This window comes from Anguilla anguilla, chromosome 8 (assembly GCF_013347855.1).
Source record: "Anguilla anguilla isolate fAngAng1 chromosome 8, fAngAng1.pri, whole genome shotgun sequence".
Classification (NCBI taxonomy): domain Eukaryota; kingdom Metazoa; phylum Chordata; class Actinopteri; order Anguilliformes; family Anguillidae; genus Anguilla; species Anguilla anguilla.
The window spans coordinates 25,886,004-25,908,886 of NC_049208.1; the positions used below are offsets into that span (position 1 = coordinate 25,886,004).

At 36.3% G+C, this 22,883-nt stretch overlaps 1 protein-coding gene across 4 annotated transcripts in view; it reads left to right on the forward strand.

Annotated features, from left to right (window-relative positions):
- Window positions 1–22,883, forward strand: part of si:ch211-250g4.3 (trichohyalin) — a 35,530-nt gene that overhangs the window by 9,112 nt on the left and 3,535 nt on the right. For 2 of the 4 annotated variants that reach the window (XM_035429138.1, XM_035429139.1), the window contains exon 5: window positions 1,513–22,275. The exons of 1 other annotated variant lie outside the window; for it this stretch is intronic. In XM_035429138.1, coding sequence (XP_035285029.1) covers window positions 1,513–22,275 — 20,763 coding nt within the window. The remainder of the gene's footprint in view (window positions 1–1,512; window positions 22,276–22,883) is intronic. One more of the 4 variants, XM_035429141.1, reaches the window with a different exon arrangement.

The following is a 22,883-nucleotide window of genomic DNA, read 5'->3' on the forward strand; positions in this document are numbered from 1 at the left end:
TCCAAAATAAGCAATTACAGGAGCCCATCGGTTTAAGAACATGTCTGTCTTCACATGGAGTTTTGCTGTTATTTTTTCCATTGAGTATACTTTCATCAACCTGTCTTGCCATTGATGTAGGGTGGGTGGCAGTGGTTTGAGCAAAGATATAGTTATCATTTTTCTTGCCACCCATAAAAGGATATGCAGCAAGTAAGCCCTTCTCTTTTCCATAGCTCCATCAGGGATTGCTCCTATAATATAATACAATGGGTTTAATGGTAGATCAATGTTCAAAATGTTAAGTATTTCTGTATGAATCCCTTCCCAGTATGACTTCAATTTTAGACAATCCCAAAAAATGTGTGTGTGATCTCCAACCCGTTTACAGTTCCTCCAGCACAAATTTGTTTTACTTCTGTCATATTTTGATACAATCTCGCGAGTGCGACAATATGGGCATTGAAAGTTAAATGCACTGAATTGGGCTACAAGTTTTTTAAAGATGTCTTTATCTGCTTTTAACATATAACTCACATTGCATTCACATTTTCAAAATCAATATAATAAACCAATAAGCATTTCTTAATGCTATCCGCCACTGAGGATAATTCACGGCAGTTAGGTACATTGTGTCAGCAAGGAGAACGTTCAGATCAGTTGTGACTGATCTTCCTTGAAGAACAAATAAAACATGTAAAACATAATTTTCTGTGTCATCAGTTGATTCACCTGGCCACAGACATGCTGTCAGTTTCAATTAGTTATTGAATTTTCCAGTGGAATATTTGCACTTAAGAACATAAATACTGAATGACATTATGTCAGTGCTCAAGCCTGTCTTTTCCCATGCTGACAGATGATTCCCCCTCAGTGTTGATCACAGACCTTAATTCATGTTTCTTCATTTTTAAATGTTGGTCTATTGTTGTCTTCTTGGAATTTATTGATAAATTGCAAGTTGTGCAAAATAAATTCAATCTGTTGGTAAGCAGTGTACCAGGTGGACACTGCTTTACTTGTTCGCTCAAAGAAATGCTTTTTGTATCATTTAAATGTCCATCCATGTTCCCTTTCCTTGTTCTGACTCTCCCCATATTAAAGCAACAAATTGTTTTTTAAACATCTCAATTCGAAACTGAATTGTATGATTATGATTGTGCGGTTAAAGTGTCAGTCAGGACCTCTGGAGGAAAAGCATGGAAATACAAGTTAATTCCATGCAGGTCATGTGGTGAAGATAAACTGGTGACCCTATTTACGAGATGATGTCCATGAGGAAATAGAACATCTCAATCGTGTGATACAGAATAATTATCAAAGGAATAATTATAAAAAGTTATACAGTAAAACTGTAATAACACAACAACGCCAGGAAGACAATGGAGTTAAATCAAATTATTGTATTTTTATTTTTGGTTAAGTTTCCATAATTTCCCAAATGCATAATAGTACAGTGAAATGAAAAATAAATTTAAAAAATGCAATAATTCCGCATTTTAAAGGTAAAAACTGTTATTTTAATTTGAAAAGGATGAGGTGCAACAGATGAAGATTGAATTTCAAGACCAAAAACAGGTGATCGAAAGGACAATGGAAAATATTGTGAGAGATAAGAATGAAGTGGAAAAAGAAAGGGCAGACATGCAAAGATGGAAAGAAGAACTGAATAAAAAGAGTGGTGAGATAAGAAGGGAGAAGGCTGAGATGGAAGAGATGAAGGCTGAGATACAACGACAGAAAGAAAAAAACATGAAAGATGCAGAACATGTGCAAAAGATTATGGGTGAAATGGTAAAAGAGAAAGAAGACCTTCAAATGAAAATGGCAGAGCTGAAGACAGAGGAGGGCAGAATGGCAAAAATGATGGTTGATTTGGAGGGAAAAAATAAAGAAGTAGATAAAAGTCTTGAAGATATAAGAATGGAAAAAGATGACATTAAAGAAACGAAGGCTTATTTAAAAAAACAAAGAAATGACCTTGAAAACAGGATGATAGACATAAAGAAAGAAGAGGACAAGATAGCTATGGCTGTGGCTGATTTAGAAAGACAGAGAGAAGACCTGGCAACCAAGCAGGAATGGGTGAGGAGAGAGAAGGATGAGAGGGAGATCATCATGGCTGATTCACAGAGAGAAAAGGAAGACACTGAAAGAACTAAAGCAGAAATCTGGAGGGGAAAAGAAACTACCGATGAACAGAAAACTGAAATAAAATATGATCTTGAGATGAAAACAGGAAAGATAAAACCAGAAAAGGAAGAGGTAACAATGGAAGAACGAACTGCAAGGGTCACAAGAGAAGAGGATAAAGCTGACTTACTCAAACCTGAGATGGAAAGAGAGAAAGACAACCTGGAAATCAAAATGCAAGAGATGAGGACAGAGAAGGAAAAGATGGATATCATTAAAGCTGACATTCGGAAAGAGAAAGAAGTTATTGAAGGAAGCAGAAGAGACATTGCTTCACAGAAAGCGGATCTTGACAAGGTTGAAGCTGACATAAAAAAACAAAAATACGAACTGGAATCAAAGATGGAAGCCATGAAGAGAGAGATGGAGAAGTTAGGGCAGTTGCATCTTAACATGCAGAAACTGAATGATGAAATTAAAGAAAACCAGGAAGAAGTAAGGCGGGAGAAAGCAGAGATACAGCAACAGAACGAGAAGTTGATTGATTTGGAGAAAAAGAGCAAAGATGTAGATAAACACCTTGAGGAGGTAATGTCAGAAAAATATGCCATTGAACAGATGAGGGATGACATGAAAAAACAAAAAGATAACCTGGAAAAAAGAATGAAAGACATGAAAAAAGAAGAGGACAAGATTAGCATTGCTATTGCTAACATAGAAAAACAGAAAGAAGTGATAGAAGAAAGCAAAGTGGAGATCACGAAAGAAAAAAATAATGTTGAATCAGTCAAGGTTGAGATGAAAAGACAGAAAGAAGACCTGGACAAGCAGTTGGAAGAGATGAAAACAGAGAAGAAAAATGTTGATATCATTAAGGCTGACCTACAAAAAGAGAAAGAAGAAATTGAAGAAAGGAGAGGAGATATTGCTAGACAAAAAGCTGATGTTGAAAATGTCAAAGCTGATATTAAACTACAAACAGAAGACCTAAATAATAAGTTGGAAGAGATGAGGACAGAGAAAGACATGTTACAGAAGATGCATCTTGACATTCAAAAAGAGAAAGATGAAGTCCACAAACACAAGGAAGAGATCATACAGGAGAAGGCTGAGATTGAGATGATGAAAGCTGAGATACACCAAATGAAAGAAAAAACCATGAAGGACACAGAAAATTTGGAAAAGATGATGGGTGAGATAATTAAACAGAAAGAAGACCTTGAAATGGAAACTGCAGAGATACAGACAGAGAAGGACAAAATGACGAAGATTATGGTTGATCTGGAGAAAAAGAACAAAGATGCAGATAAACACCTAGAGGACATAATGTCAGAAAAAAATGCCATTGAACAGATGAGGGATGACATGAAAAAACAAGAAGATGACCTGGAAAAAAGAATGAAAGACATGAAAAAAGAAGAGGACAAGATTAGCATTGCTATTGTTGACTTAGAAAGACAGAAAGAATTGATAGAAGAAAGCAAGGCGGACATCATGAAAGAAAAAAATGATGTTGAGTCAGTCAAGGTTGAGATGAAAAGAAAGAAAGAAGACCTGGAAAAGCAGTTGGAAGAGATGAAAACAGAGAAGAAAAAGGTTGATATCATTAAGGCTGACCTACAGAAAGAGAAAGAAGAAATTGAAGAAAGCAGAGACGATATTGCTAGACAAAAAGCTGATGTTGAAAATGTCAAAGCTGATATTAAACTACAAACAGAAGACCTAAATAATAAGTTGGAAGAGATGAGGACAGAGAAAGACGTGTTACAGAAGATGCATCTTGACATTCAAAAAGAGAAAGATGAAGTCCACAAACACAAGGAAGAGATCATACAGGAGAAGGCTGAGATTGAGATGATGAAAGCTGAGATACACCAAATGAAAGAAAAAACCATGAAGGACACAGAAAATTTGGAAAAGATGATGGGTGAGATAATTAAACAGAAAGAAGACCTTGAAATGGAAACTGCAGAGATACAGACAGAGAAGGACAAAATGACGAAGATTATGGTTGATCTGGAGAAAAAGAACAAAGATGCAGATAAACACCTAGAGGACATAATGTCAGAAAAAAATGCCATTGAACAGATGAGGGATGACATGAAAAAACAAGAAGATGACCTGGAAAAAAGAATGAAAGACATGAAAAAAGAAGAGGACAAGATTAGCATTGCTATTGTTGACTTAGAAAGACAGAAAGAATTGATAGAAGAAAGCAAGGCGGACATCATGAAAGAAAAAAATGATGTTGAGTCAGTCAAGGTTGAGATAAAAAGACAGAAAGAAGACCTGGAGAACGAGTTAGAAGAGATGAAAACAGAGAAGAAAAAGGTTGATATCATTAAGGCTGACCTACAGAAAGAGAAAGAAGAAATTGAAGAAAGTAGAGGAGATATTGCTAGACAAAAAGCTGATGTTGAAAAGGTCAAAGCTGATATTAAACTACAAACAGAAGACCTAAATAATAAGTTGGAAGAGATGAGGACAGAGAAAGACATGTTACAGAAGATGCATCTTGACATTCAAAAAGAGAAAGATGAAGTCAACAAAGACAAGGAAGAGATCATACAGGAGAAGGCTGAGATTGAGATGATGAAAGCTGAGATACACCAAATGAAAGAAAAAACCACGAAGGATACAGAAAATTTGGAAAAGATGATGAGTGAGATAATTAAACAGAAAGAAGACCTTGAAATGGAAACTGCCCAGATACAGACAGAGAAAGACAAAATGACAAAGATTATAGTTGATTTGGAGAAAAAGAACAAAGATGCAGATAAACACCTAGAGGACATAATGTCAGAAAAAAATGCCATTGAACAGATGAGGGATGACATGAAAAAACAAGAAGATGACCTGGAAAAAAGAATGAAAGACATGAAAAAAGAAGAGGACAAGATTAGCATTGCTATTGTTGACTTAGAAAGACAGAAAGAATTGATAGAAGAAAGCAAGGCGGACATCATGAAAGAAAAAAATGATGTTGAGTCAGTCAAGGTTGAGATGAAAAGAAAGAAAGAAGACCTGGAAAAGCAGTTGGAAGAGATGAAAACAGAGAAGAAAAAGGTTGATATCATTAAGGCTGACCTACAGAAAGAGAAAGAAGAAATTGAAGAAAGCAGAGACGATATTGCTAGACAAAAAGCTGATGTTGAAAATGTCAAAGCTGATATTAAACTACAAACAGAAGACCTAAATAATAAGTTGGAAGAGATGAGGACAGAGAAAGACGTGTTACAGAAGATGCATCTTGACATTCAAAAAGAGAAAGATGAAGTCCACAAACACAAGGAAGAGATCATACAGGAGAAGGCTGAGATTGAGATGATGAAAGCTGAGATACACCAAATGAAAGAAAAAACCATGAAGGACACAGAAAATTTGGAAAAGATGATGGGTGAGATAATTAAACAGAAAGAAGACCTTGAAATGGAAACTGCAGAGATACAGACAGAGAAGGACAAAATGACGAAGATTATGGTTGATCTGGAGAAAAAGAACAAAGATGCAGATAAACACCTAGAGGACATAATGTCAGAAAAAAATGCCATTGAACAGATGAGGGATGACATGAAAAAACAAGAAGATGACCTGGAAAAAAGAATGAAAGACATGAAAAAAGAAGAGGACAAGATTAGCATTGCTATTTTTGACTTAGAAAGACAGAAAGAATTGATAGAAGAAAGCAAGGCGGACATCATGAAAGAAAAAAATGATGTTGAGTCAGTCAAGGTTGAGATGAAAAGAAAGAAAGAAGACCTGGAGAACGAGTTAGAAGAGATGAAAACAGAGAAGAAAAAGGTTGATATCATTAAGGCTGACCAACAGAAAGAGAAAGAAGAAATGGAAGAAATCAGAGAAGATATTGAAAGACAAAGAGCTGATGTTGAAAAGGTCAAAGCTGATATTAAACAACAGTCAGAAGACCTAAATAATAAGTTGGAAGAGATGAGGACAGAGAAAGACGTGTTACAGAAGATGCATCTTGACATTCAAAAAGAGAAAGATGAAGTCAACAAAGACAAGGAAGAGATCATACAGGAGAAGGCTGAGATTGAGATGATGAAAGCTGAGATACACCAAATGAAAGAAAAAACCACGAAGGATACAGAAAATTTGGAAAAGATGATGAGTGAGATAATTAAACAGAAAGAAGACCTTGAAATGGAAACTGCCCAGATACAGACAGAGAAAGACAAAATGACAAAGATTATAGTTGATTTGGAGAAAAAGAACAAAGATGCAGATAAACACCTAGAGGACATAATGTCAGAAAAAAATGCCATTGAACAGATGAGGGATGACATGAAAAAACAAGAAGATGACCTGGAAAAAAGAATGAAAGACATGAAAAAAGAAGAGGACAAGATTAGCATTGCTATTGTTGACTTAGAAAGACAGAAAGAATTGATAGAAGAAAGCAAGGCGGACATCATGAAAGAAAAAAATGATGTTGAGTCAGTCAAGGTTGAGATGAAAAAAAAGAAAGAAGACTTGGAAAAGCAGTTGGAAGAGATGAAAACAGAGAAGAAAAAGGTTGATATCATTAAGGCTGACCTACAGAAAGAGAAAGAAGAAATTGAAGAAAGCAGAGACGATATTGCTAGACAAAAAGCTGATGTTGAAAAGGTCAAAGCTGATATTAAACAACAGTCAGAAGACCTAAATAATAAGTTGGAAGAGATGAGGACAGAGAAAGACGTGTTACAGAAGATGCATCTTGACATTCAAAAAGAGAAAGATGAAGTCAACAAAGACAAGGAAGAGATCATACAGGAGAAGGCTGAGATTGAGATGATGAAAGCTGAGATACACCAAATGAAAGAAAAAACCACGAAGGATACAGAAAATTTGGAAAAGATGATGAGTGAGATAATTAAACAGAAAGAAGACCTTGAAATGGAAACTGCCCAGATACAGACAGAGAAGGACAAAATGACAAAGATTATAGTTGATTTGGAGAAAAAGAACAAAGATGCAGATAAACACCTAGAGGACATAATGTCAGAAAAAAATGCCATTGAACAGATGAGGGATGACATGAAAAAACAAGAAGATGACCTGGAAAAAAGAATGAAAGACATGAAAAAAGAAGAGGACAAGATTAGCATTGCTATTGTTGACTTAGAAAGACAGAAAGAAGTGATAGAAGAAAGCAAGGCGGAGATCATGAAAGAAAAAAATGATGTTGAGTCAGTCAAGGTTGAGATGAAAAGAAAGAAAGAAGACCTGGAAAAGCAGTTGGAAGAGATGAAAACAGAGAAGAAAAAGGTTGATATCATTAAGGCTGACCTACAGAAAGAGAAAGAAGAAATTGAAGAAAGCAGAGACGATATTGCTAGACAAAAAGCTGATGTTGAAAAGGTCAAAGCTGATATTAAACAACAGTCAGAAGACCTAAATAATAAGTTGGAAGAGATGAGGACAGAGAAAGACGTGTTACAGAAGATGCATCTTGACATTCAAAAAGAGAAAGATGAAGTCAACAAAGACAAGGAAGAGATCATACAGGAGAAGGCTGAGATTGAGATGATGAAAGCTGAGATACACCAAATGAAAGAAAAAACCATGAAGGACACAGAAAATTTGGAAAAGAGGATGGGTGAGATAATTAAACAGAAAGAAGACCTTGAAATGGAAACTGCCCAGATACAGACAGAGAAGGACAAAATGACAAAGATTATAGTTGATTTGAAGAAAAAGAACAAAGATGCGGATAAACACCTAGAGGACATAATGTCAGAAAAAAATGCCATTGAACAGATGAGGGATGACATGAAAAAACAAGAAGATGACCTGGAAAAAAGAATGAAAGACATGAAAAAAGAAGAGGACAAGATTAGCATTGCTATTGTTGACTTAGAAAGACAGAAAGAAGTGATAGAAGAAAGCAAGGCGGAGATCATGAAAGAAAAAAATGATGTTGAGTCAGTCAAGGTTGAGATGAAAAGAAAGAAAGAAGACCTGGAAAAGCAGTTGGAAGAGATGAAAACAGAGAAGAAAAAGGTTGATATCATTAAGGCTGACCTACAGAAAGAGAAAGAAGAAATTGAAGAAAGCAGAGACGATATTGCTAGACAAAAAGCTGATGTTGAAAAGGTCAAAGCTGATATTAAACAACAGTCAGAAGACCTAAATAATAAGTTGGAAGAGATGAGGACAGAGAAAGACGTGTTACAGAAGATGCATCTTGACATTCAAAAAGAGAAAGATGAAGTCAACAAAGACAAGGAAGAGATCATACAGGAGAAGGCTGAGATTGAGATGATGAAAGCTGAGATACACCAAATGAAAGAAAAAACCACGAAGGATACAGAAAATTTGGAAAAGATGATGAGTGAGATAATTAAACAGAAAGAAGACCTTGAAATGGAAACTGCCCAGATACAGACAGAGAAGGACAAAATGACAAAGATTATAGTTGATTTGGAGAAAAAGAACAAAGATGCAGATAAACACCTAGAGGACATAATGTCAGAAAAAAATGCCATTGAACAGATGAGGGATGACATGAAAAAACAAGAAGATGACCTGGAAAAAAGAATGAAAGACATGAAAAAAGAAGAGGACAAGATTAGCATTGCTATTGTTGACTTAGAAAGACAAAAAGAAGTGATAGAAGAAAGCAAGGCGGAGATCATGAAAGAAAAAAATGATGTTGAGTCAGTCAAGGTTGAGATGAAAAGAAAGAAAGAAGACCTGGAAAAGCAGTTGGAAGAGATGAAAACAGAGAAGAAAAAGGTTGATATCATTAAGGCTGACCTACAGAAAGAGAAAGAAGAAATTGAAGAAAGCAGAGACGATATTGCTAGACAAAAAGCTGATGTTGAAAAGGTCAAAGCTGATATTAAACAACAGTCAGAAGACCTAAATAATAAGTTGGAAGAGATGAGGACAGAGAAAGACGTGTTACAGAAGATGCATCTTGACATTCAAAAAGAGAAAGATGAAGTCAACAAAGACAAGGAAGAGATCATACAGGAGAAGGCTGAGATTGAGATGATGAAAGCTGAGATACACCAAATGAAAGAAAAAACCATGAAGGACACAGAAAATTTGGAAAAGAGGATGGGTGAGATAATTAAACAGAAAGAAGACCTTGAAATGGAAACTGCCCAGATACAGACAGAGAAAGACAAAATGACAAAGATTATAGTTGATTTGGAGAAAAAGAACAAAGATGCAGATAAACACCTAGAGGACATAATGTCAGAAAAAAATGCCATTGAACAGATGAGGGATGACATGAAAAAACAAGAAGATGACCTGGAAAAAAGAATGAAAGACATGAAAAAAGAAGAGGACAAGATTAGCATTGCTATTGTTGACTTAGAAAGACAGAAAGAAGTGATAGAAGAAAGCAAGGCGGAGATCATGAAAGAAAAAAATGATGTTGAGTCAGTCAAGGTTGAGATGAAAAGAAAGAAAGAAGACCTGGAAAAGCAGTTGGAAGAGATGAAAACAGAGAAGAAAAAGGTTGATATCATTAAGGCTGACCTACAGAAAGAGAAAGAAGAAATTGAAGAAAGCAGAGACGATATTGCTAGACAAAAAGCTGATGTTGAAAAGGTCAAAGCTGATATTAAACAACAGTCAGAAGACCTAAATAATAAGTTGGAAGAGATGAGGACAGAGAAAGACGTGTTACAGAAGATGCATCTTGACATTCAAAAAGAGAAAGATGAAGTCAACAAAGACAAGGAAGAGATCATACAGGAGAAGGCTGAGATTGAGATGATGAAAGCTGAGATACACCAAATGAAAGAAAAAACCACGAAGGATACAGAAAATTTGGAAAAGATGATGAGTGAGATAATTAAACAGAAAGAAGACCTTGAAATGGAAACTGCCCAGATACAGACAGAGAAAGACAAAATGACAAAGATTATAGTTGATTTGGAGAAAAAGAACAAAGATGCAGATAAACACCTAGAGGACATAATGTCAGAAAAAAATGCCATTGAACAGATGAGGGATGACATGAAAAAACAAGAAGATGACCTGGAAAAAAGAATGAAAGACATGAAAAAAGAAGAGGACAAGATTAGCATTGCTATTGTTGACTTAGAAAGACAAAAAGAAGTGATAGAAGAAAGCAAGGCGGAGATCATGAAAGAAAAAAATGATGTTGAGTCAGTCAAGGTTGAGATGAAAAGAAAGAAAGAAGACCTGGAAAAGCAGTTGGAAGAGATGAAAACAGAGAAGAAAAAGGTTGATATCATTAAGGCTGACCTACAGAAAGAGAAAGAAGAAATTGAAGAAAGCAGAGACGATATTGCTAGACAAAAAGCTGATGTTGAAAAGGTCAAAGCTGATATTAAACAACAGTCAGAAGACCTAAATAATAAGTTGGAAGAGATGAGGACAGAGAAAGACGTGTTACAGAAGATGCATCTTGACATTCAAAAAGAGAAAGATGAAGTCAACAAAGACAAGGAAGAGATCATACAGGAGAAGGCTGAGATTGAGATGATGAAAGCTGAGATACACCAAATGAAAGAAAAAACCACGAAGGATACAGAAAATTTGGAAAAGATGATGAGTGAGATAATTAAACAGAAAGAAGACCTTGAAATGGAAACTGCCCAGATACAGACAGAGAAGGACAAAATGACAAAGATTATAGTTGATTTAGAGAAAAAGAACAAAGATGCAGATAAACACCTAGAGGACATAATGTCAGAAAAAAATGCCATTGAACAGATGAGGGATGACATGAAAAAACAAGAAGATGACCTGGAAAAAAGAATGAAAGACATGAAAAAAGAAGAGGACAAGATTAGCATTGCTATTGTTGACTTAGAAAGACAGAAAGAATTGATAGAAGAAAGCAAGGCAGACATCATGAAAGAAAAAAATGATGTTGAGTCAGTCAAGGTTGAGATAAAAAGACAGAAAGAAGACCTGGAAAACCAGTTAGAAGAGATGAAAACAGAGAAGAAAAAGGTTGATATCATTAAGGCTGACCAACAGAAAGAGAAAGAAGAAATTGAAGAAATCAGAGAAGATATTGAAAGACAAAGAGCTGATGTTGAAAAGGTCAAAGCTGATAATAAACAACAGTCAGAAGACCTAAATAATAAGTTGGAAGAGATGAGGACAGAGAAAGACGTGTTACAGAAGATGCATCTTGACATTCAAAAAGAGAAAGATGAAGTCAACAAAGACAAGGAAGAGATCATACAGGAGAAGGCTGAGATTGAGATGATGAAAGTTGAGATACACCAAATGAAAGAAAAAACCACGAAGGATACAGAAAATTTGGAAAAGATGATGAGTGAGATAATTAAACAGAAAGAAGACCTTGAAATGGAAACTGCCCAGATACAGACAGAGAAAGACAAAATGACAAAGATTATAGTTGATTTGGAGAAAAAGAACAAAGATGCAGATAAACACCTAGAGGACATAATGTCAGAAAAAAATGCCATTGAACAGATGAGGGATGACATGAAAAAACAAGAAGATGACCTGGAAAAAAGAATGAAAGACATGAAAAAAGAAGAGGACAAGATTAGCATTGCTATTGTTGACTTAGAAAGACAGAAAGAATTGATAGAAGAAAGCAAGGCGGACATCATGAAAGAAAAAAATGATGTTGAGTCAGTCAAGGTTGAGATAAAAAGACAGAAAGAAGACCTGGAAAACCAGTTAGAAGAGATGAAAACAGAGAAGAAAAAGGTTGATATCATTAAGGCTGACCAACAGAAAGAGAAAGAAGAAATTGAAGAAATCAGAGAAGATATTGAAAGACAAAGAGCTGATGTTGAAAAGGTCAAAGCTGATAATAAACAACAGTCAGAAGACCTAAATAATAAGTTGGAAGAGATGAGGACAGAGAAAGACGTGTTACAGAAGATGCATCTTGACATTCAAAAAGAGAAAGATGAAGTCAACAAAGACAAGGAAGAGATCATACAGGAGAAGGCTGAGATTGAGATGATGAAAGCTGAGATACACCAAATGAAAGAAAAAACCATGAAGGACACAGAAAATTTGGAAAAGAGGATGGGTGAGATAATTAAACAGAAAGAAGACCTTGAAATGGAAACTGCCCAGATACAGACAGAGAAGGACAAAATGACAAAGATTATAGTTGATTTGGAGAAAAAGAACAAAGATGCAGATAAACACCTAGAGGACATAATGTCAGAAAAAAATGCCATTGAACAGATGAGGGATGACATGAAAAAACAAGAAGATGACCTGGAAAAAAGAATGAAAGACATGAAAAAAGAAGAGGACAAGATTAGCATTGCTATTGCTAACTTAGAAAAACAGAAAGAAGTGATAGAAGAAAGCAAGGCGGAAATCATGAAAGAAAAATGTGATGTTGAGTCAGTCAAGGTTGAGATGAAAAGACAGAAAGAAGACCTGGAAAACCAGTTGGAAGAGATGAAAACAGAGAAGAAAAAGGTTGATATCATTAAGGCTGACCAACAGAAAGAGAAAGAAGAAATTGAAGAAAGCAGAGACGATATTGCTAGACAAAAAGCTGATGTTGAAAAGGTCAAAGCTGATATTAAACAACAGTCAGAAGACCTAAATAATAAGTTGGAAGAGATGAGGACAGAGAAAGACGTGTTACAGAAGATGCATCTTGACATTCAAAAACAGAGAGATGAAGTCAACAAAGACAAGGAAGAGATTACAAAGGAGAAGGCTGAGATTGAGATGATGAAGGCTGAGATGCACCAAGCGAAAGAAAAGACCATGAAAGACACAGAAAATGTGGAAAGGATAAAGCATGAAATAATGGAACAGAAAGAAAACCTTGAAAGACAAATTACAGAGATCAAGATAGAGAAAGACAAATTGGGTATAATTATGTTTGATTTGGAGAAAAAGAACAAAGTAGTGGATAAAGAGCTAGAGGAGATACACATGGAAAAAGATGTCATTGAACAGATGAAGGCTCAATTGAAAAAAGAAGAAGATGAACTGGAAAACAGGATGGTAGATATAAAGAAAGAGGAGAACAGTATCTCCATGATTGTTCATGACTTAGAAAGAAAAATAGCAGACCTACAAAACAAGCTAGAAGAGCTGAGGAGAGAAAAGAATGAGATGGAGATCATCATGACCAAGTTACGGGATGAAAAAAATGACATTGAAAGAACAAATGCAGAGATTTTAAGGGAAAAGGAAACTATTGACCAAATTAAAGTTGAAATAAGTAGACAAAAATATGCCATTGAAAAAAGGATTGATGAGATAATGCAAGAGAAAATAGAGATGGCCAAGGTCATGGCAGACACAGAAAGACAGAAAGAAGGAATGAAAGAAACAAGAGTAGAGATCATGAGAGAAAAAGATGCTGTTGATCAGGCAAAGGCTGAGATGAAAATACAGAAAGAACTCCTGGAAAACCAGTTGGAAGAAATATGCAAAGAGAAGCAAAGGATGGATATCAGTATGGCTAACTTACAGAAAGAGAACGAAAAACTAGAAGAAAACAAGAAAGAGACTGTGTGGCAGAGAGCTGATCTTGACAAGGCCAGAGTTGACACAAAAAAACAGAAAGATGAACTGGAAACAAGGATGGAAGATGTGAAGAGAGAGATGGAGAGGTTAGAGCAGATTCACCTAAAGATTCAGAAACAGAATGATGAAATTAAAGAAAACAAAGAACAGGTAACACAGGAGAAGGCTGAGATTGAGATGATAAAGGCTGAGATTCAACAACAGACAGAAAATACCATTAAGGACAAGGAAAACCTTGAAAGGATGAAGGATGAAATAGTTAAACAGAAAGAAGACCTTGAAACACAAATTGCAGAGATCATGACAGAGAAAGACAAACTAGATATGATTGTGCTTGATTTGGAGAAAAAGAACAAAAAAGTGGATAAATACTTAGAGGAGATAATAATGGAAAAAGATTCCATTGAAGAAATTAAGTCTGATTTGAAAAAACAAAAATTTGAGCTAGAAAACAGGATGATAGAAATAAAGAAAGAAGAGGACAGGATTGTTGCCGACTTAGAAAGACAAAGAGAAGAGCTGAAAAACAAGCTGGAAGAGGTGAGGAGAGAAAAGGATGACATGAAGGTCACCATGGCCAAGTTACAGGAACAAAAAGAAGAAATTGAAAGAAATAATGAAAGGATTTCAGGGGAAAGTGAAATTATTGACCAACTGAAAGCTGAAATAAGTAGACAAAAAGTTGACCTTACTAAAAATGTTGACAAAATAAAACTAGAAGAAATAGAGATCGCCAAAGTCATGGCAGACATAGAAAGACAGAAAGAAGAAATGGAAAAAACCAGGGTAGAGATCATGAGAGAAAAAGAGGATGTTGATCAGGCAAAGGCTGAGATGAAAAGATGGGAAGAGGACTTGGAACACAAGCTGGAAGAGATTAGAAAAGAGGAGGAAATGATGGGTACCAGTAGGGCTGATTCACAGAAAGTGAAAGAAGAACTTGAAGAAAGCAGAAGAGATATTGCTCGACAGGAAACTTATATCAATCAAGTGAAAACTGATATTGAACAACAGAAAGAAGTCATAAAAAACAAGTTGGAGGAGATCAGCGAAGAGAAGGACAAATTACAGCAGATACATCTTGACATTCAGAAAGAAAATGAAATAATTAAAGCAAACCATGAAGAAGTCACAAGGGAAAAGATTGAGATTGAAATGATGAAGGCTGAGATAAAACAACAAAAAGAAAAGACAATAAAGGACACAGAAATTCTGGAAAGAGTGAAGGATGAAATAGTCCATCAAAAAGAAGAGGGAGAAATCTGTTTAGTTGAGGTAAAAAATAAAAGGGAAATGATGGACATAATGACAGCTAAATTGGAGAAACAGGCAGAAGAAATGGAGGAATCCTGTGATCAGGTTAGAAAGGAAAAGCAAGAGGTTGAGCAAGTCAAATTTGAAATGAGGAGACTAAAAGATGAGCTTGAAACAAAAATCAAAGAAATAAAAGAAGAGAAGGACAACATGGCCATGATTATCCTTGATTTGGGGAAAAAGAACAATGAAGTGGATGAACAGCTAAAGGGGATTAAAAGGGAAAAAGATGGCATTGAACAGATGAAGGTTCAGTTGAAAAAACAAGAAGATGAACTGGAACACAGGTTGATAGACATAAAGAAAGAGGAGGACAAAATTGCCAAGCTTGTTGCTGACCTAGAAAAACAAAGAGAAGACCTTGAAATGGAAACTATGGAGATACAGAGAGAGAAGGACAAATTGACAAAGATTATGGTTGATTTGGAGCAAAAGAACAAAGAAGTAGATAAACACTTAGAGGAGATAAAAAGTGAAAAAGAAAACTTTGAACAAGTTCAGGCAGATTTGAAAAAGGAAAAAGATGACTTGGACAATAGGATGATAGATATAAAGAAAGAAGAGGACAAAATTGCCAATATTGTTGCTGACCTAGAAAGGCAGAGAGAAGACCTGAAAAACAAGCTGGAAGAAGTAAGGAAAGAAAAGGGTGAGATGGAGATTACCATCACTGATTTACAGAGAGAAAAAGAAGAATTGGAAAGAACTAAAGCAGAGAATTTAAGGGAAAAGGAAACTATTGGTAAACTGAAAGCTGAAATAAAGAGTCAAAAAGATGACCTTGAAACCAAAAGAGTAGCCATGTTACCAGAAAAGGCAGAGATGGCCATGGCAATGCTGGATGAAGAAAGGCTGAGGGAAGGAATGGAAGAAAAAAGGGCAGAGGTCAGAAGAGAAAAAGAAGATGAGTTGGTTGAGGCGGAGATGGTAAGATCAAAAGAAGACCTGGAAAAATTGATGGAAGAGATGAGGACAGAAAAGGAAAAGATGGATTTAATTAAGGCCGACATTCAGAAAGAAAAAGATTTTGTTGAAGAAAGCAGGAGAGGCATCGCTTTGCAAAAAGATGATCTTGACAAGGTCAAAGCTAACATTAAAAAACAGAAAGATGAACTGGAAACAAGGATGGAAGATGTTAAGAAAGAGATGGAAAAGTTAGGGCAGATTCAGCTTGATATTCAGAGACAGAATGATGACATTAAAGCAATCAAGGAAGAACTAAGACGGGAGAAGGCTGAGATACAGCAACAGAAAGACAAGTCCACAAAGGACACTGAAAATGTGGAAAGGATGATGGCAGAAATACTTAAACAAAAAGAAGACCTTGAAATGGAAACTATGGAGATACAGAGAGAGAAGGACAAATTGACAAAGATTATGGTTGATTTGGAGCAAAAGAACAAAGAAGTAGATAAACACTTAGAGGAGATAAAAAGTGAAAAAGAAAACTTTGAACAAATTCAGGCAGATTTGAAAAAGGAAAAAGATGACTTGGACAATAGGATGATAGATATAAAGAAGGAAGAGGACAAAATTGCCAATATTGTTGCTGACCTAGAAAGGCAGAGAGAAGACCTGAAAAACAAGCTGGAAGAAGTAAGGAAAGAAAAGGGTGAGATGGAGATTATCATCACTGATTTACAGAGAGAAAAAGAAGAATTGGAAAGAACTAAAGCAGAGAATTTAAGGGAAAAGGAAACTATTGGTAAACTGAAAGCTGAAATAAAGAGTCAAAAAGATGACCTTGAAACCAAAAGAGTAGCCATGTTACCAGAAAAGGCAGAGATGGCCATGGCAATGCTGGATGAAGAAAGGCTGAGGGAAGGAATGGAAGAAAAAAGGGCAGAGGTCAGAAGAGAAAAAGAAGATGAGTTGGTTGAGGCGGAGATGGTAAGATCAAAAGAAGACCTGGAAAAATTGATGGAAGAGATGAGGACAGAAAAGGAAAAGATGGATTTAATTAAGGCCGACATTCAGAAAGAAAAAGATTTTGTTGAAGAAAGCAGGAGAGACATCGCTTTGCAAAAAGATGATCTTGACAAGGTCAAAGCTAACATTAAAAAACAGAAAAATGAACTGGAAACAAGGATGGAAGATGTTAAGAAAGAGATGGAAAAGTTAGGGCAGATTCAGCTTGATATTCAGAGACAGAATGATGACATTAAAGCAATCAAGGAAGAACTAAGACGGGAGAAGGCTGAGATACAGCAACAGAAAGACAAGTCCACGAAGGACACTGAAAATGTGGAAAGGATGATGGCAGAAATACTTAAACAAAAAGAAGACCTTGAAATGGAAACTATGGAGATACAGAGAGAGAAGGACAAATTGACAAAGATTATGGTTGATTTGGAGCAAAAGAACAAAGAAGTAGATAAACACTTAGAGGAGATAAAAAGTGAAAAAGAAAACTTTGAACAAATTCAGGCAGATTTGAAAAAGGAAAAAGATGACTTGGACAATAGGATGATAGATATAAAGAAGGAAGAGGACAAAATTGCCAATATTGTTGCTGACCTAGAAAGGCAGAGAGAAGACCTGAAAAACAAGCTGGAAGAAGTAAGGAAAGAAAAGGGTGAGATGGAGATTATCATCACTGATTTACAGAGAGAAAAAGAAGAATTGGAAAGAACTAAAGCAGAGAATTTAAGGGAAAAGGAAACTATTGGTAAACTGAAAGCTGAAATAAGGAGTCAAAAAGATGACCTTGAAACCAAAAGAGTAGCCATGTTACCAGAAAAGGCAGAGATGGCCGTGGCAATGCTGGATGAAGAAAGGCTGAGGGAAGGAATGGAAGACAAAAGGGCAGAGGTCAGAAGAGAAAAGGAGGATGAGTTGGTTGAGGCGGAGATGGTAAGATCAAAAGAAGACCTGGAAAAATTGATGGAAGAGATGAGGACAGAAAAGGAAAAGATGGATTTAATTAAGGCCGACATTCAGAAAGAAAAAGATTTTGTTGAAGAAAGCAGGAGAGACATCGCTTTGCAAAAAGATGATCTTGACAAGGTCAAAGCTAACATTAAAAAACAGAAAGATGAACTGGAAAGAAGGATGGAAGAAGTTAAGAAAGAGATGGAAAAGTTAGGGCAGATTCAGCTCGATATTCAGAAACAGAATGATGACATTAAAGCAATCAAGGAAGAACTAAGACGGGAGAAGGCTGAGATACAGCAACAGAAAGACAAGTCCATGAAGGACACTGAAAATCTGGAAAGGATGATGGCAGAAATACTTAAACAAAAAGAAGACCTTGAAATGGAAACTATGGAGATACAGAGAGAGAAGGACAAATTGACAAAGATTATGGTTGATTTGGAGCAAAAGAACAAAGAAGTAGATAAACACTTAGAGGAGATAAAAAGTGAAAAAGAAAACTTTGAACAAATTCAGGCAGATTTGAAAAAGGAAAAAGATGACTTGGACAATAGGATGATAGATATAAAGAAGGAAGAGGACAAAATTGCCAATATTGTTGCTGACCTAGAAAGGCAGAGAGAAGACCTGAAAAACAAGCTGGAAGAAGTAAGGAAAGAAAAGGGTGAGATGGAGATTATCATCACTGATTTACAGAGAGAAAAAGAAGAATTGGAAAGAACTAAAGCAGAGAATTTAAGGGAAAAGGAAACTATTGGTAAACTGAAAGCTGAAATAAGGAGTCAAAAAGATGACCTTGAAACCAAAAGAGTAGCCATGTTACCAGAAAAGGCAGAGATGGCCGTGGCAATGCTGGATGAAGAAAGGCTGAGGGAAGGAATGGAAGACAAAAGGGCAGAGGTCAGAAGAGAAAAAGAGGATGAGTTGGTTGAGGCGGAGATGGTAAGATCAAAAGAAGACCTGGAAAAATTGATGGAAGAGATGAGGACAGAAAAGGAAAAGATGGATTTAATTAAGGCCGACATTCAGAAAGAAAAAGATTTTGTTGAAGAAAGCAGGAGAGACATCGCTTTGCAAAAAGATGATCTTGACAAGGTCAAAGCTAACATTAAAAAACAGAAAGATGAACTGGAAACAAGGATGGAAGAAGTTAAGAAAGAGATGGAAAAGTTAGGGCAGATTCAGCTTGATATTCAGAAACAGAATGATGACATTAAAGCAATCAAGGAAGAACTAAGACGGGAGAAGGCTGAGATACAGCAACAGAAAGACAAGTCCACGAAGGACACTGAAAATCTGGAAAGGATGATGGCAGAAATACTTAAACAAAAGGAAGACCTTGAAATGGAAACTATGGAGATACAGAGAGAGAAGGACAAAATGAAAAAGATTATGGTTGATTTGGAGCAAAAGAACAAAGAAGTAGATAAACACTTAGAGGAGATAAAAAGTGAAAAAGAAAACTTTGAACAAATTCAGGCAGATTTGAAAAAGGAAAAAGATGACTTGGACAATAGGATGATAGATATAAAGAAGGAAGAGGACAAAATTGCCAATATTGTTGCTGACCTAGAAAGGCAGAGAGAAGACCTGAAAAACAAGCTGGAAGAAGTAAGGAAAGAAAAGGGTGAGATGGAGATTATCATCACTGATTTACAGAGAGAAAAAGAAGAATTGGAAAGAACTAAAGCAGAGAATTTAAGGGAAAAGGAAACTATTGGTAAACTGAAAGCTGAAATAAGGAGTCAAAAAGATGACCTTGAAACCAAAAGAGTAGCCATGTTACCAGAAAAGGCAGAGATGGCCGTGGCAATGCTGGATGAAGAAAGGCTGAGGGAAGGAATGGAAGACAAAAGGGCAGAGGTCAGAAGAGAAAAGGAGGATGAGTTGGTTGAGGCGGAGATGGTAAGATCAAAAGAAGACCTGGAAAAATTGATGGAAGAGATGAGGACAGAAAAGGAAAAGATGGATTTAATTAAGGCCGACATTCAGAAAGAAAAAGATTTTGTTGAAGAAAGCAGGAGAGACATCGCTTTGCAAAAAGATGATCTTGACAAGGTCAAAGCTAACATTAAAAAACAGAAAGATGAACTGGAAACAAGGATGGAAGATGTTAAGAAAGAGATGGAAAAGTTAGGGCAGATTCAGCTTGATATTCAGAAACAGAATGATGACATTAAAGCAATCAAGGAAGAACTAAGACGGGAGAAGGCTGAGATACAGCAACAGAAAGACAAGTCCATGAAGGACACTGAAAATCTGGAAAGGATGATGGCAGAAATACTTAAACAAAAAGAAGACCTTGAAATGGAAACTATGGAGATACAGAGAGAGAAGGACAAATTGACAAAGATTATGGTTGATTTGGAGCAAAAGAACAAAGAAGTAGATAAACACTTAGAGGAGATAAAAAGTGAAAAAGAAAACTTTGAACAAATTCAGGCAGATTTTAAAAAGGAAAAAGATGACTTGGACAATAGGATGATAGATATAAAGAAGGGGGAGGACCAAATTGCCATGAGTATTGCTGAATTGGAAAGTCAGAAAGGAGACCTGCACTATAAACTGGAAGAGGTGAGGAGAGAGAAGGATGAGATGGAGATCATCATGGCTAATTTACTGGGAGAAAAAGAAGAAATTGTTAGAACTAAGGCAGAGATAGTGAGTGAAAAGCAAACTATTGACCAATTGAAAACTGAACTTAGACTAAAAGATGAGCCTGGAACAAAAACAGAAGATATAAACCTAGAAAAGGGAGAAATTGGCATCTTAGTAACAGACAAACAAAAAGATGAAATGGGTGAAATCAAGGCAGAGGTCTTGAGAGAAAAAGAAGATACTGAGTTAGCCAAGGCTGAGATGAAAAGAGACAAAGATGACCTGGAAATGAAGTGGAAAGAGCTGATGACAGAGAAGGAACGGATTGAGATCACCATGGCCAACTTAGAGAAACAGAAAGAAGAAACTGAACAAATCAGGAGAGACACACTGAGGGAGAAAATGCACATTCAACAGATCAAGTTAGAGTTACAAAGACAGAAAGAAGACACGGAACACAGGCTAGTGGCTAAAAAGACAGCGGTTGAAACTACAGAGGCAGAGTCACAGACTGCAGAAGTAGAGTGGGAGAAAATAAGGGATGAAACAGTGAAAGAAATGATGGAACACTTTATGGAAAAGATAATGAGAGAAAGGGATGATTTGGAAGTGACTAAAGCTCAGATAAGCAGACAGAAATTTGAAATTGAGAGTAGAATAGAAGAGGCAAAGAGGGAGAAGGCTTATTTGCTGAGACTGAATGAAGAAATTGAACAAAAAAGGCATGAGGCAATGAGAGAGAAGTATAACATGGAAGAAATAAAAGCTAAAATACAGAGACAGAAAGAGGACTTAGAAAAGAGAATGGAGGAAACACACAGGATGGAAGAGATGAAAGGTCCACTGCTGAGGGCAATACAAGAATTAGAACAATGCAGGAAAGAAATACAGAGAGTAAAACAAGAAATGGAACAAAGCAGGGAAGAGACAAGGCAGGAGAAGGACAGAATGGAACTCATGAAGATTGAGATACGGACATTAAAGCATCAGCTGAATGAACAAAGAGGTATAATTGTAAATAAAGAGTTGAAACATATTGGAATGCAGACAGATTTGGAATATCTGGAACATACCAAATCTCACTTAAAGGGAACCATGGAGGATATGGACAGCATGGGAGATGAGACAGATACTTACAGAGAGCTGGAAGGCGGAGTGGAAAAAACAACAAGAGAAAAGGACAAAATGACCCTTTTGGAAACTGAGATAATGAGAGACAGAGAAGCTCAGGAGCGACTGCAGGATGAGACCATGAGAAAAAAACAACATATTTTCCAGATCAAGACAGAGATACATGGAGTAAAGGGCGAAATGGAGAAAAGACAGGAGGAAGACCAGAAAGAAGAGCTGGACCAGAGACCTGATTTACTCAGAGAGGGGGAAGAACTGGAACAGAGACCTGATTTCCAGAGAGAGGAGGAAGAGCTGGACCAGAGACCTGATTTCCAGAGAGAGGGGGAAGAACTGGAACAGAGACCAGATTTCCAGAGAGAGGGGGAAGAGCTGGAACAGAGACCTGATGTCCAGAGTGAGAGGGAACAGCTGGAACAGAGACCAGATTTCCAGAGTGAGAGGGAAGAGCTGGAAAAGATGAAGATTGAGATAGAGACAACCAAGAACTTGTTGAAGAGAAGAGAAGATGAGTTGGAGAAACTAAAGGACAAGATGCTCAAAGACATAGAGGAACTGAGGAAGGAAAAGGAAACAGAAATCAAGGGACTAAAGGAAGAAAAGAAAATAGAGATAGAACAACCCAAGACCATGGAGAAAAAGAAGCTAAAGAAATTTAAGGACAAAAAGAAAAGGACACTGAAGGAGGAGAAAGAAGGGGTAGCAGTGGAGTGGTTCATGGAAGAGACACACGGACAGATGGACAGACCTACTGAGAAACTGGTACTTTCTATATCTGCCACAGAATATCGAGTACACATCTGTACACAGTTAGAGGGATGCTTGACAACAGATGTATCATACTGAGCTTTCCCAGCTTGTGATGTTGTTTTCATGGTGAAGTGTGTGCATGTACAGCATGTGACCTGAATTTATCTATGTACTGTATGTTGGTATTGTATCCCCCCTTTTTCCAGGATAACAAAAAAAAATCCTTAACTTGACTGTAAAAACATGTGGGTACAGTCAACTAAAATTGTTGAAAGATATCTTGTTTCCACAGAAAACTGCAATAAAATTGACTTCAAGTTAAAAACAAATGTTGATCTCACAACCTATGGTTATCAAATTGTATTAAGGAACCAATGGATCAATATTATGCAGTATAAATGGTACAGTACAGTATAAAGAGAGATATAAGATTACAAATAGAAACAGAGATTACAAATCAAGCATTCTGGTCAGCAAAATGTTGATTATGTTTCTGATGAAGATCAATGAAAAGATTCACACATATTCACGTGTATTATGTATAGTTCTGGTATTCAGATAAACTTATGTCGGATTAAATATAAAATATATAATATAAAAATATGTTGTATATTTCTTAT